Source organism: Alligator sinensis, unplaced genomic scaffold (assembly GCF_000455745.1).
Source record: "Alligator sinensis unplaced genomic scaffold, ASM45574v1 scaffold237_1, whole genome shotgun sequence".
Classification (NCBI taxonomy): Eukaryota; Metazoa; Chordata; order Crocodylia; family Alligatoridae; genus Alligator; species Alligator sinensis.
This window is the reverse complement of record NW_005841849.1, coordinates 1,280,537-1,293,951: the sequence shown is the minus strand read 5'-3', so window position 1 is coordinate 1,293,951 and position 13,415 is coordinate 1,280,537. Positions and strand designations below refer to the sequence as shown.

At 45.8% G+C, this 13,415-nt stretch overlaps 2 protein-coding genes across 4 annotated transcripts in view; both read right to left on the bottom strand.

Moving 5' to 3' along the window:
• The window catches only part of SAG (S-antigen visual arrestin), a 40,246-nt gene extending 34,089 nt beyond the window's left edge, over positions 1-6,157 (bottom strand). The window contains exon 1 of one of the 2 annotated variants that reach the window (XM_025209420.1): positions 6,082-6,157. The gene's annotated coding sequence lies outside the window, so the exon portion shown is untranslated. Of the gene's footprint in view, positions 1-3,688; positions 3,764-6,081 lie in introns of those variants that run through there. The other variant, XM_025209425.1, reaches the window with a different exon arrangement.
• Positions 3,995-13,415, bottom strand: part of ATG16L1 (autophagy related 16 like 1) — a 24,567-nt gene continuing 15,146 nt past the window's right edge. The window contains exons 9-16 of one of the 2 annotated variants that reach the window (XM_025209451.1): positions 13,242-13,312; positions 11,903-11,974; positions 10,215-10,335; positions 9,160-9,265; positions 8,473-8,622; positions 8,107-8,154; positions 6,082-6,183; positions 3,995-5,672 (exon numbers count right to left, since the gene is read on the bottom strand). In XM_025209451.1, coding sequence (XP_025065236.1) covers positions 5,579-5,672; positions 6,082-6,183; positions 8,107-8,154; positions 8,473-8,622; positions 9,160-9,265; positions 10,215-10,335; positions 11,903-11,974; positions 13,242-13,312 — 764 coding nt within the window. In that variant the 3' untranslated portion in view covers positions 3,995-5,578. The remainder of the gene's footprint in view (positions 5,673-6,081; positions 6,184-8,106; positions 8,155-8,472; positions 8,623-9,159; positions 9,266-10,214; positions 10,336-11,902; positions 11,975-13,241; positions 13,313-13,415) is intronic. The other variant, XM_025209445.1, reaches the window with a different exon arrangement.

Sequence of the window (13,415 nt, the reverse complement as noted above, 5' to 3'; positions counted from 1 at the left end):
CACTAGCCACAGGGCAGGCAAGGGGCTACTTTCCACCCGCCACGCTCAGCTTTTCCCCAGGCTCCTTCCCAGCGTGGAGGAAAGCGGCCCCTATCCCACCCCATGGCTGGCGCTCCCTGCTGCAGCTGCTCGCAGCCCATGCAGCGCTGTCTGGAGCAGGCACAGGCAGACCCAGGTGGGCCGTGAGCAGCTGCAGTGCCCAGGCACAGGGCAGGTGAGGGGCCTCCTTTCCCCCAGCGCTCAGCACCAGCTTGTAATCCGGCTCCACCGCCAGCCTGGGCCCCGCACCCGCTCCGGGCTTGCCCATTGGGGCTGTGCATGGCAACAGCAACTACAGAACCCCCACTTGGCGGCGGCAAACGCAGCCCAGCACAGCACCTCTGGGCTGCCCAGCACACAAACTCTGGGTGGGCAGCAGCAGCAACCAACGCTGCCCGGTGTGGCAAGTGGGGGGGGCCGCACCTGCTGCCACCGTGTGCAGCCCCAACCGGTGAGCACGGAGCTCGCGCAGAGCCCAGGCTGGCAGTGGGGCTGGGTTACAAGCTGGTACTGAGCACAGGGAAAGTGACCTCTCGCTTGCCCCATGCCTGGGGCCCCACACTGTAGCCGCTTGCAACCCATGTGGGGCTGCCTGTGCCTGCTCCAGACAGCCCCGCGTGGGCTGCGAACGCCAGCAGCAGGGAGCACAGGCCACGGGGTGGGGTCACTTTTCCTCATGCTCAGCACATTTCATCCCTGCCGGTCAGCAGGGGGTTGATGCTGTGCGCTGCCTGTACCGTAGGGCTGGGGGGCACTGGGAGTGAGCAGGTACAGGAGCCAGCAGGAGCACGGGATCTGCACCAGTGTCCTGGGGCTGGGGCCAGTGCCGATGGATCCCAGCTGGCAGGGGCTCTATAGAGCCGGGCCAGCTCCCTGCTAGTGCAGCCCAGCCCAGCCCCATAGAACCCTGCCAGCCTGTGCCCCGGTGCTGACCCTGAGACATTGGTCCCAAGATGGTGACCGGGGGGCAGGGCATGTCAAGGGGCGGGGCTACCCATGCAGCCCTTGACAGCCTGCCAAAACTGGGTAAGCAGCCCTCCCCGCAAAATAATTGTCCGTCCCTGCCCTATAGCCTTCTAGATGCAGACCTATCCAATTCCTAGAGAGAAAAAAGCACAGCAAAATTCCAAAAGATCAAAAGAATTCCAAGAAGCTACAGCCATCTTCTCAGGACAAAATGAAAAGAACGTGGATCCTTTTCAATCTGAAGTTATGTTTTATACGGAAGCAGAGCAGACTCCATTCCTTTGTTCAACACCGTCATAAGAGAATTTTTCAAAGGATCTTCCTGAAGTGGCAAGTTTGGTTTCCCTAATTCTAAATTACTTGAAAGTACTGTCAATCATGAAATAGCTGCACCCTTGAAAAAAGCAGGTCATGACCTCATTCCCTTACCAGTGTCACCAAACTAGAATTCTTTGGCTTATGTCTTGCAAGACTGCAGTTGTTAGAAAGTTAATCAAGTTCACTCCATCTTGGAAGAGGTACAACCTGAACTAGTTAGACAGACGTTAGTTACACTTGATAAGTGTATGAGTGGAACTGGTGGTTATCTTTGTTGCATAAACAATGCTTAAAAATTATAATATTGACCTACTTTTTACCCCTTGTTTTGGAATGTTCAATGTTATTTGGCTAAGGAGCATTCAACAAACAGAAGTCTCCTGCATCAAAACATTCAATCCAAACTGTTATGTTGTAGAAAAAAATTATCAACATCTTAAGCCATCCTGATCCTCTCCATCACAACCTGCACAGTTCTTATTATGGCAGAGTTAATCCCTGGTAATATTTCATCTCACCGACTCATCACTTAGAATGATCCGTTTATCTGCAATCCTCTTGAGGTCAGCTGGGCATAGGACAGGGGCCTTTGCAGAGGTAGTGTAATAACACACTTCTCTGAAGAAAGTTTCTGGGAGTGGATAGAGTGTGATTCCTTCTCAAAGCGGTTCCTTCACATTTTAGAGCAACTGGTCCCCATAGCTGACAGTAGAACTGCAGTTTGTCTGTCATCCTCTCTCATTATTTGAAAAACAAAAACCATTAACTGACTTTGCTTTCATCTCTCACCAACACAGGAGAAGATTGGCTAAGAAAATATCTTAATTTTACACAGGAGAGCTGAGAGACTCCTTACCAGCTAAGAACTGCCTGCCCAGAGGAGTTTTCCACCTATTGAGTCCTCTGAAATATGAACTTCCATTTCTAGCCAGGAGAACTTTTACAATCTTTTCTCCAATGCCTGATGAAGTGCACTTGTGCCTGAAAGCTTGCAATTAAAGAATTTTTTTGCAAAAATCTTGTTGGTCTAATAAAAGATATCACCTCTACAATGAGCCCCAATTAATTTTACAAGATACAGGTGCAAGAGGACTTAGATGGTTAGGTTTCATTACTCCCAAGTTGGCCCTAGGGTTATCTTACTGTTTAGTGTACAGGCATGGGCAAAACCCTGCCTGCTGAGGGATTTGCTCCAGCCCACAGCAGGTCCCTCTGTTCTGCCCTGCCCAGGCACGGAGGGCAACGCAGGCTGTGGTGTGTGCAGCCAGTCCTGCTGCCCCTGGGCATGCAGTGGGGCTGGGGTGGTGTGGCGGCCCAACTCCATTTCCTGGCAGCCCCAGTGCCAGCTCTTTCTGGCTGCTGCAGCTGTCAACCCTAGTCCCCACTGCCTGGACATCCTAGCCCATCTGCCCCACCACCAGGCAGGGTGCACAGCTGGGTGGCTGGGATGGAGCCACAGCCTGGTAGGGAGCAGTGTCTAGGAGCTAGATGGGCAGGCGAGACTAGGCGGGCAGGCAGGAGACCCTGGGATTTTGGGGTGGTGACAGTGCAGACAGGGCTGGGGAAGAGCCGTGAAACATTCCGAGCACATCCCTGTCTGCAGAACTGGGGCTCTGCCCTGGCCCTATACCGTCATCACCCCATGATCCCAGCCCTGGATGCAGCTCCCCATGTGCCCGGCTATGCACCCTGCCCATGTGGCTCCTACCCAGTCTCAATAGAGACTGCAGGACCGCAGGGCAGTGACAGCATGGGACTAGGGCAGAGCCCCAGTTCTGCAAGCAGGGAGGTGCTGGGAGTGCACTGCAGCTCTGCCCGAGACCTGGTCCTCAGCCGTCATAACCCCATGATCCTGGGGTCTCAGCGCAGACCAGTTAGGAGCCATAGGGGCAGAGCACAAGGCCACACTGATGGGAAGCTGCGTCTGGGGTTGGGTTCTTGGAGCAGTGACTGTGTGGGGCCGGGGCAGAGCTGCAATCCGCTCCCTGCACATCCCTACCCGTGGAACCCACGCCTATCGCAGGGCCGTGCAGGCAGTGGATCACAGCTCTGCATCATGCTATTACTCCCCCATGACTCTGCCACATGATCCCAGCTTTGCTCACCTGTCCCACTCCCAAACACCACTGCCCACAGGCCTGCAGCCCGCATAGAGTTTTGTTGAGGTGTTGTGTGAGGAGTAAGGGGGGGAGGGGGTGGTGGTGCTGACGTGGCCTGTGACAGCTCAGCAAAAAACTGTCTACGTAGCCCATGGGCCGAAGTAATTGCCCATCCCTGGAACACAGTTTTTATACCACCATTTTTTGGTCTGTATTATGAAACTGAGAGGCAAGACAGCAGTTAAAACAGCAAGGGAGAAACAGACCATCTCCTGTGTTGTATTCCTGGGTGAACAGGGACAATCCATATTCCTGAATTCAGTAATCTCTCCCTCACATCAAAGTATGTACATTAACCTTTCAAGATTCAAAGATAGGTCACACTGTAAAAAAAAAAAAAAAAAAGTACAAACAATGAGGAAGCCGCTTCTTTTGCTATAGTCTCAAAACAGTATTTCTGATAAAAGACCATATAGATTTGGCTATAAAGACTAATACCCCTTGGACACATACCTGTCAAGTACAGGCCACAATCCACTAATCAGTACCCCTTTCTCTCTCATGTGCACTTGTGCATGCATACACACACACACACACTTTGCCAGTGTAGAAGTGTAGAGGAAATCTGAAAATATTTTCCCTTTTCTTCCAGGACAAGTATAAACACAAATTAATAAGAAATACTGTAGGTTTTAAAAGCAGAACACAGGTTTATTTACAATCAAGTTCCGATGAGCAGCTGAATAAATAAAAGATTTGCTCTGTATACTCCCAACTCCCCTCTACAGAAGTTGTCCGAATGAAGAACCCCGGGTGGGGAGGAAGAAAAGAGAGGAGGGAGGAAGAGAGAGACCAAGCGCGCTGTTACAGCAACCACTCTCTCTCCTAACCCTGAAATCCTTCAAAAACACACTTCCTTAGAAAATGAGCCCCAGGAAGGAAGCAAAATAAAGTGCAAATAAAAAGGTGTTATAACGTTGGTGGCTTGTCTTGAGGCCAATCTGACATGGAAAAATTTGGCTGGATAAAAGTTATGCCACAGTTAGTCCCACCTCAATCCCATTACCAATTTGGATGTCTGAGGACACAGGGAAAGACCCTGCTCCACAGCAGCTGTTAGGTTCCAGCACACAGAAATATTGCACATGTGCTCAGAGATGGGGGGCAAGTGGCCTGGAACTGCCAGCACCAAAGTTCTACATTTGGGATTCAAGCCTTTAGCTCCCCTGCGCTCTACCAACAGCCTCCAGTGCAGAAGGATGGTTGGACAGCAAAAGGGACTGGGCATTAAGTTCTGGTACCAGAAGTCAAGGCATAAATACATTCTTCATCACAGCAGCATGGCAGAAGTTGCACATCTCTCCCACCTACTAGGTAAGAATGCAAATAAATCGTCCCCAAAGTTTTTGGTATTGCTGCTAGGGGAGCTCTTGTAAAGAGTTTTAACAAAGGGTGCAGCTGCCCTGAGAATGAACAGTTCCCCGAAATAAAGCTCAAGCTGATGCAGGGAGTTCAGACTGCAACTGCTGCAGTGACCTTGTCGTAACTGGAAGAGCTCTGCACTGAGCCAATAACTCAGGAGCCAGAGCTGTCAGAGCACTAAGACAACTGGAATTAGTTTGTAACTGTTCCATCATCTTACAGATCGACTAGGACCCACCCTGTCCGTGCTTCAGATTTCCACACCCCAGGCCTAAGCTAGTCCACAGGAACAGAACACAGGAGACAGGACATGCATTAGGTCAGAATACACAGTAACTTCTTTACAGCACACTCCTGACTTGGAAGTGTCGCAGATACATTTGCATAACAGGATATTTGGCACTGCTGTCTGGTGAGGGAATCTGTCTAGTATCTTGGGCTCCATTCAGTGCATAGGTACCACATATAAAAAGGCATGACTAGTAGCACTATCATCCAGATCAGCTAATCACTTGAGAAGTCTGAGTGCCAACAGCAGGGTGACAGGCCTTCAAAGACTGACTCTGGCTCTTCCTCCTTGATTGCCTCAGAGATCTCCTCTGGAAGGCAAAGCCCACAAACTTCATAGCACACCCAAAGATGGATCTGCACTTGGGTCTCCATTCTGTCCAGCCATGGATGAGTACCCTCATATAGGGAGGCGTCTGACGCTCTGCCTTTCATTCTCCTTCCAGTCAAAATTCAGACCACACGACAGCCTTGTTTCCTTTGTCCACACTGACCACATGAGCACCGGCTGGTGACCATGCCACTGCGTTGATAGAGGAGCTGAAAGGAAGTCCGGTGTCTATTTAGAACAGAGTCTAATTTCACAAGAGCATTTAGAAGGGGACTGATTTCCAACAAAATAATTCATTCTTGACTCATGAGACTCGCATCTTTAGAAGTCAGGAAGGGATACTATTTGCTCAATTAGTATGCACTATATTTAATGTACTCCACTGGAGTCAGATATCTTTAAGTCAGAAAAAACATGTAATCCAACAAGCAAGGGAATAACAATATCTTGGCCTTAATTCCATTACACGGGATATCAACATGAATAAATAGGAGGACCTACAGATTAAAATCCCACACCCTTATCCACAGAAAGCCAGAGGTCTACATCCTAAACATCTTGGCTCCAGCAGCACCCCAGACACCTGCATGAGATTAGTCAGACACCTTCCCATCTCACCTGTGATGCTTTGCAAGAGCTCTCTCCACCTTCCCAGTGAGCACATTCCAAATGTACAGGGTCCCATCAGCTGAACCAGCTGCCACGTAGCTGCCATCAGGGCTATTAAAATATATTGAGTGAAGAAAAGAAAAAGAATATTAGAATCAGCAGCTTTTGGCTACACACCATCTCTCTCCATACTGTTATTCCTCGAACAAACCATGCTGACATTAATGACTTCAGGACAGACCACACTACCAAAGGCTGAGGTACAAACAGCTCTTATTCACACCAGCTAGCAAAGAGTTGGCAAAAAAATTAAATAAATAAAATAAAAAATGATAAAATAAAAAAAATCAATGGGTTTTCAAACCAGATAATGATTTCACACCCAGCATTTCATAAGAGATCTGCTAGACATAAAAGGGAGATTTTGGATTAGTCAGTCAAACTCTGGGCCTCTGTTTCCCCATCTGTAAAACAGGGATAATACGACTGATCTTGGACTTCTAGGAATGAACAACATTTCTTTTTGCTCTACTTGACTCCTAACATTAGGCAGCTAAATGAAAGTCTATCATAACAACTAAAGGCCTCAAGAACAGTTTTTCCTTGTGCTAGATTGCTTACACATGTGAGGCAGCCTAAACCACTAGAAGTTTATCATCATCTACAGGGTGGGGGGACAGCCAAGAGGGTAAAACTTCATGAAGTGCACAAGATAAGCCGTATCTATATACACATGCCAGTCCTAGTTCCCCTGCCGCGTGCTTTAAATATTAAAAAAAAAGTTAAAGGTTAAATCTTAGCCTCTCTCTTTCAGTTTTAAATTGAATCCCCCTTGTCCTACTGTTTAAAAATATTAACCTTTATTAGAAGAGGAGGCAGTATTTCACATGTTCAACATCTCAACACTTCCCATTAGAAGACACTATTTTCAATTGCTTAGAACTTTCCTACACTAGCCCCTCAGGCTGAAATTTCCATTGCGGAGTGGATATCTCAAGCTTTTTTTTTTTTTTTTTTTTTGTGAAAAATTGTAGCAAAATGGTTTTGCTCTTTTCTTCTTCTTGAGAGTGATATAAGAAAAAGTTTCACATGTTAAAATGATTCTTAACAACTGTTTCCTTGAGAACTTTCAATGTCTACACGTTTTGGGAGGTGGACAAAATTTGGCAGGAGGATCATCCTGCTGTCAAGGACATGCCTCTTCTCATTCCTGAGCAATGCTGCCTAAATCTGACCAGGATATAAACCTCTGAATAACTGTAGTTCACACACGTTCAACAGAGTCTGTTAGAATCTGACAGCTACATTCTGTGAAGATGTTCTGAAGATTCGCACACATTCCAATTCAGGGTGGCAGAAGGAAGAGTAAGTGTTCCAAGCGGTTTTAGTGCTAGAACTGAGAAGAGGAGGTCTTCCAGGAGTAAGGGTACTGTGCGCAAACTGGCATGACCCCAGAGCAGACAAGAGATCCCAGAACTGGCTAAATGAGAAAAATGGGAAGAGACAGACTACAAAGAAAGGAAAAAGACTGCAGTCTCCTTCCACCTCAGGCAAGTTATTTTAATGTTTCAAGGGGTCAAAATTGAAGCTGTATAGATAATATTAATTCTGACATTTTCTTGATCTTGCAACCTGAATGTTCTTTTAATGTATTTGTGTGTGCAGTGAACTTTACCTGTACCATCTTCCCTGAATTTTTCAGATGCTAAAGTTTTTCAACGTCCAACTTTGAAGACCCATTTAGCCATAATGACTGCAAATTTGTAAGTGTGCCTGTGGAGCTCTAATGGTTAGCAGTACTGGCTATAGTAGAACTTGCAAAAATAATTTCAGAATTAGTAATATAACAAAAACAATCAAGAAACAAATTAGTGACCATGCATACGTTGATTGCTAATTAGCTGGTCCAGAACCCAATAACTCCGCCACCCACCGCCCCTACACAAACAACACCACAGAGGCTGTCAAGCAAACCAGCATTTGCTGCTTCCTTCCATCCGAAACTCCATTCAGTTTCCCCATTTGGCCTCTCACCTGAATACAACTCTGGTCCAGTCAGATCCGCATTTGAATCCCTGGGCACTGAAGCAAATTAAAACCAGACAGTCGTTACTTTCCTCTACTATGAGTCTTGATAAAGCCAACTCTTTATAAAAGGACAAAATGAAGATAACTGCACACGGTGGTATAAATTTATTTCTTGACCAGTGCAAGGCACCTATCCCTCAGCAGTTCTTTGCATTGGCCAGAAGTGCTCTCCTGCTTAGGCTGCCACCATTTTTTTGAGGCACAAATAATGGGGGTTAGCATGCTTCATCAGACAGGTGGACGCAGAGCCAAGGGAAAGCTACACTATGCTACCGAGTCACCTGCTTTAGAGGTGATGGGGACCATGCTCACCTGAAGGTCTGTTTGACAGCATTAACCCGTAGATCAAAGATCTTCAGCAAATCGTCTCGGGAACAGGTTAAGAGCTCTGTTCTCTCTGGATTCAGGTCTAAAGCAGTGATCCTCCCAAGCAGTTCCAACTCCTGTACTATGCTTTCAGACCTGAAGACAAAGAACAGCACGAGTTATTTGGGGCTGAAAATCCTGTCACTTATCAAAATCTACATCCCTACACTTCTCCCCTTTGTAAAGGCATGGAAAAAGAGGGATTCTTTGAGTTCTTCATACTTTCTAGATTTCCTGACCAAGGTCCCACCCATATTACAACTAATATATGCCTAGTCAAAGACTAGAGCGTATTTCCTACAGAAATGGTTAGTGAAACTGAAAACTAGTAAAAAAAGACAGGAATTGAGTAATACAAGGTATTTCCGTTCCCAGAACAAGGCTTCTGTTTACATAAAGACACCCTGCTCTTAACAGCTTAGAATAACCAGAAACTGTAATGTGTGACAAAGGTAATTCACCCTTGGCACCCTCACATTCCTGTAACAAATACTCCAAACAGTCCAGAAAGAACAGGAGATTGCAATCCAGGTTCCAATTACATTGTTTCATGGGCTTCCAAATAATTCTTTAACATTTCTTACACTCTTCCCACATTTACCCCTTCCACCCTGCTTGAAAGGGTGGTTTTACCTTATGTCCCAGAAGCGAACTTTCTTGTCAAAATGTCCACTCATTACACACTGCTCAGTGCAGACTATATCATTGCAGCTAGATCCTGCAAACACTGTTTTTATACCTAAAAAGGGAAAGTCACTGGTAAGACTTTGGGCTAGTCAAATAGTTAACAGGAGAAATAAAAATCATCCTCTAAGAATCAAAGATGCCGATTAAATCCTGCAGCTGAACTGAAACTTCTGCACTGCTAAGAATTAAGGGGAAGAAAAGCAATCTTGGACAACAATCTTGCTACATCAAGAATGCTCAAGAGCCAGTCCACAGAAAAATTCTTCAGTAGCTTGTCGTAAGGAAAACATTTCTGCTACAAGTGAACTGAACCTTGTTATTTGCTTTACTTAAGACACAAAAAATACCAGTAAGGTTTCCAAGAGGGGCCTAAGCTCAGCTAAAAGATCCAACTTGCCTCCAAGTTTCTAGGAAAGAATAAGAACCTTATCCTACAGGCTGAAGGACAAAAGGGTCCACAGAATGCAGCTGTCTGATCAACCAGATGTAGACCACAGTCTTCTTCTTTCTCTTACTCCCCCAAACCAGGAAGTAGCTAGGCCTGATTTGCTTTATGCAAATATATGAATCATAGTAGAAGATGCTACAATTTCCTACTCTTTGGATACCATGAGCATGCTTGCATTGAGGTGATAAACAATACTATTATGCTGCCAAGAAAATACGCCCTGCACACCTATTCCTAGTCCTTGTGCATTGCCCTTGGCAATAAGGTGGCAAGGGCACCCTTCACATTTCACTCAAGATATTGCATTCTAGTGTGCTCAATGTAGCAGTTTTGGATGCCTCCAAGGTGCCCTCACTACCTCATTTTGGAATAGATGCACACTGAAAAGCAAGGGTTAAGTCCCCAGTGGCATAACTGAACTTGCTGCCATTGTGGTGTCAATGTATCCAAAGAATAGCACAACTCCTTTAAGATTAACACTTCCATTTACATACATTATGGGGAACTGAAGGTGGACAGAACACAAAAGCATACAGTGCTGGGATGGACTTACAAACTTTGCTGCGCAGGTCCCAAAGCTTGAGGGTCCGGTCATGACTCCCAGAAACAATACGCGCATTGTCCAACAAAAACTTGGCAGACATGACTTTACCACTGTGACCTGTCAGGGTGTGCTAGGAAAGAGGAGATTTAGATGGTTTAAGTAAGCAGTCTTGGCTATTCTTGCTCTCTTTCCTTCTGGCTCTGTGGGGTCTTGCCACTCAGCAATTTAACATGGACACTCTCAGGGTGCATTCACATGAACATTTGGAAGCTTTTCAAAAAGGAAACAAAAGGCCAGCAGCTGGTAAAGTGACTGAATGAGTTGAGAACAATTCACACATAGCAAAACTCTTCCAAATTTAACACTTCTTCATCTAAATTTAAAGCCAGAGCTGGTTTTGATATATTTGAATCATTCTCAGGTTGTTCACACAACAATTAGAACTGCTGCCCTTTTGAAACTGTACCAAGCTGTCCACGTACTGAGAAACAGTTCCATAACTCAATCTAATGTCTGAGAAAAGGGGTTGGGTCACAAAGAGCTTCTATTAGAGCTTAGTAGGGTTGGAGTGTTGCTGTAGCCAAGATGGTCCAGAAAAATCTCAAGAGGCATTTTGTGATATTGGCTTCTGTAGCAGGGCATTGAGATGCATCTGCTCCTTTAAGAGAGCAAGCAGCCCCTGAGGCTGCTTGCAGGTGGCAAAGGGGAGCTGAGGGACTCCTCTTACCATAAGAGGGAACAGGCTTGAGCTATACAAGCCCAGAGTCTGCACTGGTCAGGGAGTCTCTCTCCCCAGCAACCATGAAGTAAGGAGCTCCTGGCTGCAGGGCACAGGGCTCCTGCAGAGACCTGGATTTTGCTAAACAACTCTGCAGGCCTGGAAACAGACACAAGTTTGCTGAGCAGAGAAAGATCGGGTTACAGGGAAGTGGCCTTTGTTTTATGTTAACCTAGAACGGGGTTTTTCAACCTTTTTTTTTTTAACAAGTGTACCTCTTCTGGTAGCGGCAGCCAAGATGCAGAGTGGGGGTGCAGGGAAGGCAAAAGGGGGCTGCCACTACCCACCACCCCGCGCTGCTGCCGCCACCCCACCCCACTTTCCCATGGCCAGTCACACACATGGCTCCGTGGACTGCTGACAGGCTGTAGGAGGCCCATCAGCAGCCCATGGAGCCATCCATGTGATGGCTGTGGCAAAGCAGCATGCGGCGGCGGCACAGGGCAGTGGTTGGTGACGGTGGTGCGGGGTGGCAGGAATGGCTGCCTGAGAGGGGCGCAGCCACACAGGGGCCAGGGCTGCAGCATCTGACTTTCTTTTATCTGCCTTCCCAAGCCATATTACGAACGTTTGTTTCCTTAGACTGAAATATGTAACATCAAAATGCTTCACACAAGGTATACTTTGTAATGGCATACATGCAGAAGAGGAAGGAACGCTCATATGTTTCATCACTACTTGCTAGGTGAGTTTTCTTAAAGTGTGCATGTAGAGACCAAAGCTACACAGTAGGTTATGCTGTGAAAGCTCCTTATAGTTAAAAAGGGTTAAAATGTCAATTAGAATTGTGCAAGAATACAAACTGTAGCTAGATCCTGTAACTATGGAATCTGCAATTTCCTGGTGTCCATAGTAAACATACAGACAAAGAATATGGGCAGAAGCAAGCCATTGTGCTAGACTCCTACAGGAGACTTACCCGTAACCGATAGTCATCAACTGTCCAGATTCTGCTGGCAAAGTCATTTGAAGCTGCTAAAAGGTAAGAGCCCTGTGAAGACAAAAGTGATTTAGGGAAATTTCTCGGGGGGGGGAGGGGGGGAGGGAAGGAAACCATCTACATGTAGCCAATATTTCCAAATGGTCTCATTTAAAAAAGAACAAGACTTCTATGAGTTTTTATACACACAACCCAGACATCTCCATTCTGAACAGTAAAGTGCTGGTCAGCATTTTAGATCTTACAGGGATCAGCTTAAGGAATAATGATATTTTATACAATTTTAAGCCGCTGTCAATTACTCCCCTAAGTCTGATGACTAAAGTAATTAGAAACATATAACAGGGTTCACTTTAGAGCCATACTACCAAGAAAGCACTTGAAGAAGAAAACAGCAGCAGAGTACAGCTGAGGTCATGGCCTCTGAAGACTTTCAATAATGATGTCACTTTTTACTTGAGACAAGCCCACCAATTCCCAAAGGCAACTTAACCTAAGTGAAAAGATGGTAATCATGATGCTGGAAGGGACAGACATTTTTTGCGTCTCAGCACCGCTCTCCATAATCACGTCTTTTAACTGGTACTATGATGTTAGGATTCTCCAACAATTTAAACTTCACCCAGCTTCTTTCTGGGCCAGGCCTATCTAACCCATAGCTCCAGCATCTGCTGTTGTGCCCAACTGGACTGCTCTAAGGAGTGAAATTAGCTCAGTTCCTACCAATTTCACTGCCATCCATTCAGTTCTGAATAGATGTAAATGAAAATTAACTAAATCTAATCAGGTAATGGCAGATGCACATGTAGTTAAGCCTTACAGTTCACAAAGGCATACAGCAAAACCATAGCACTGTTGAGGTTGAAGCAAGAGACGGTAGAGGGCTGAAAGGTTGTGGAAGTACAATTCTTTAGACAATGAGGCCTTTCAGCATTCAGCAACTTCAGCATAACTTATGGATGTAACCCTGACCACTAAGCTGTATAAATGTTGTAGAACCAAAAAAGATACAATTATCAGATGTCATGGCATTCATAAAACAGCAGTGCAACTTCATGTTTTGGGAAAAGTCTAATCTAGTTTAAAAATTCCCCATGTCAAAATCTGAATAGTGGGATATTGATTAGCACTACAAAAACTATAGGACTCAAACAGCTATTTTATGCATTTGTCACTTGCTCCTGCAGGTACTTTACCTCATTTATTTAGTGATGCATTTAGAAGTATGAGCATGGATATTGGTGAAAGAGCACAAAACTACTGAAAATTATTTTTTCCCCAGGCAAAGGGGATAAAATATAAAAGTAAAAATACTTACAGCACTGTCAAACTCGATGCTTGTAATTCCTGCATTACTACCGGAGAGGGAGCCCTTTAGCTCACACTTATCTGTAGGAAGAAAAACAATCAAGCAACAGATCAGAGTAGGAGCCGATACAAACAGAGGCAAATACGTGACCTTCGGTGGTGGTTCCATTTGACCTACTCTGCA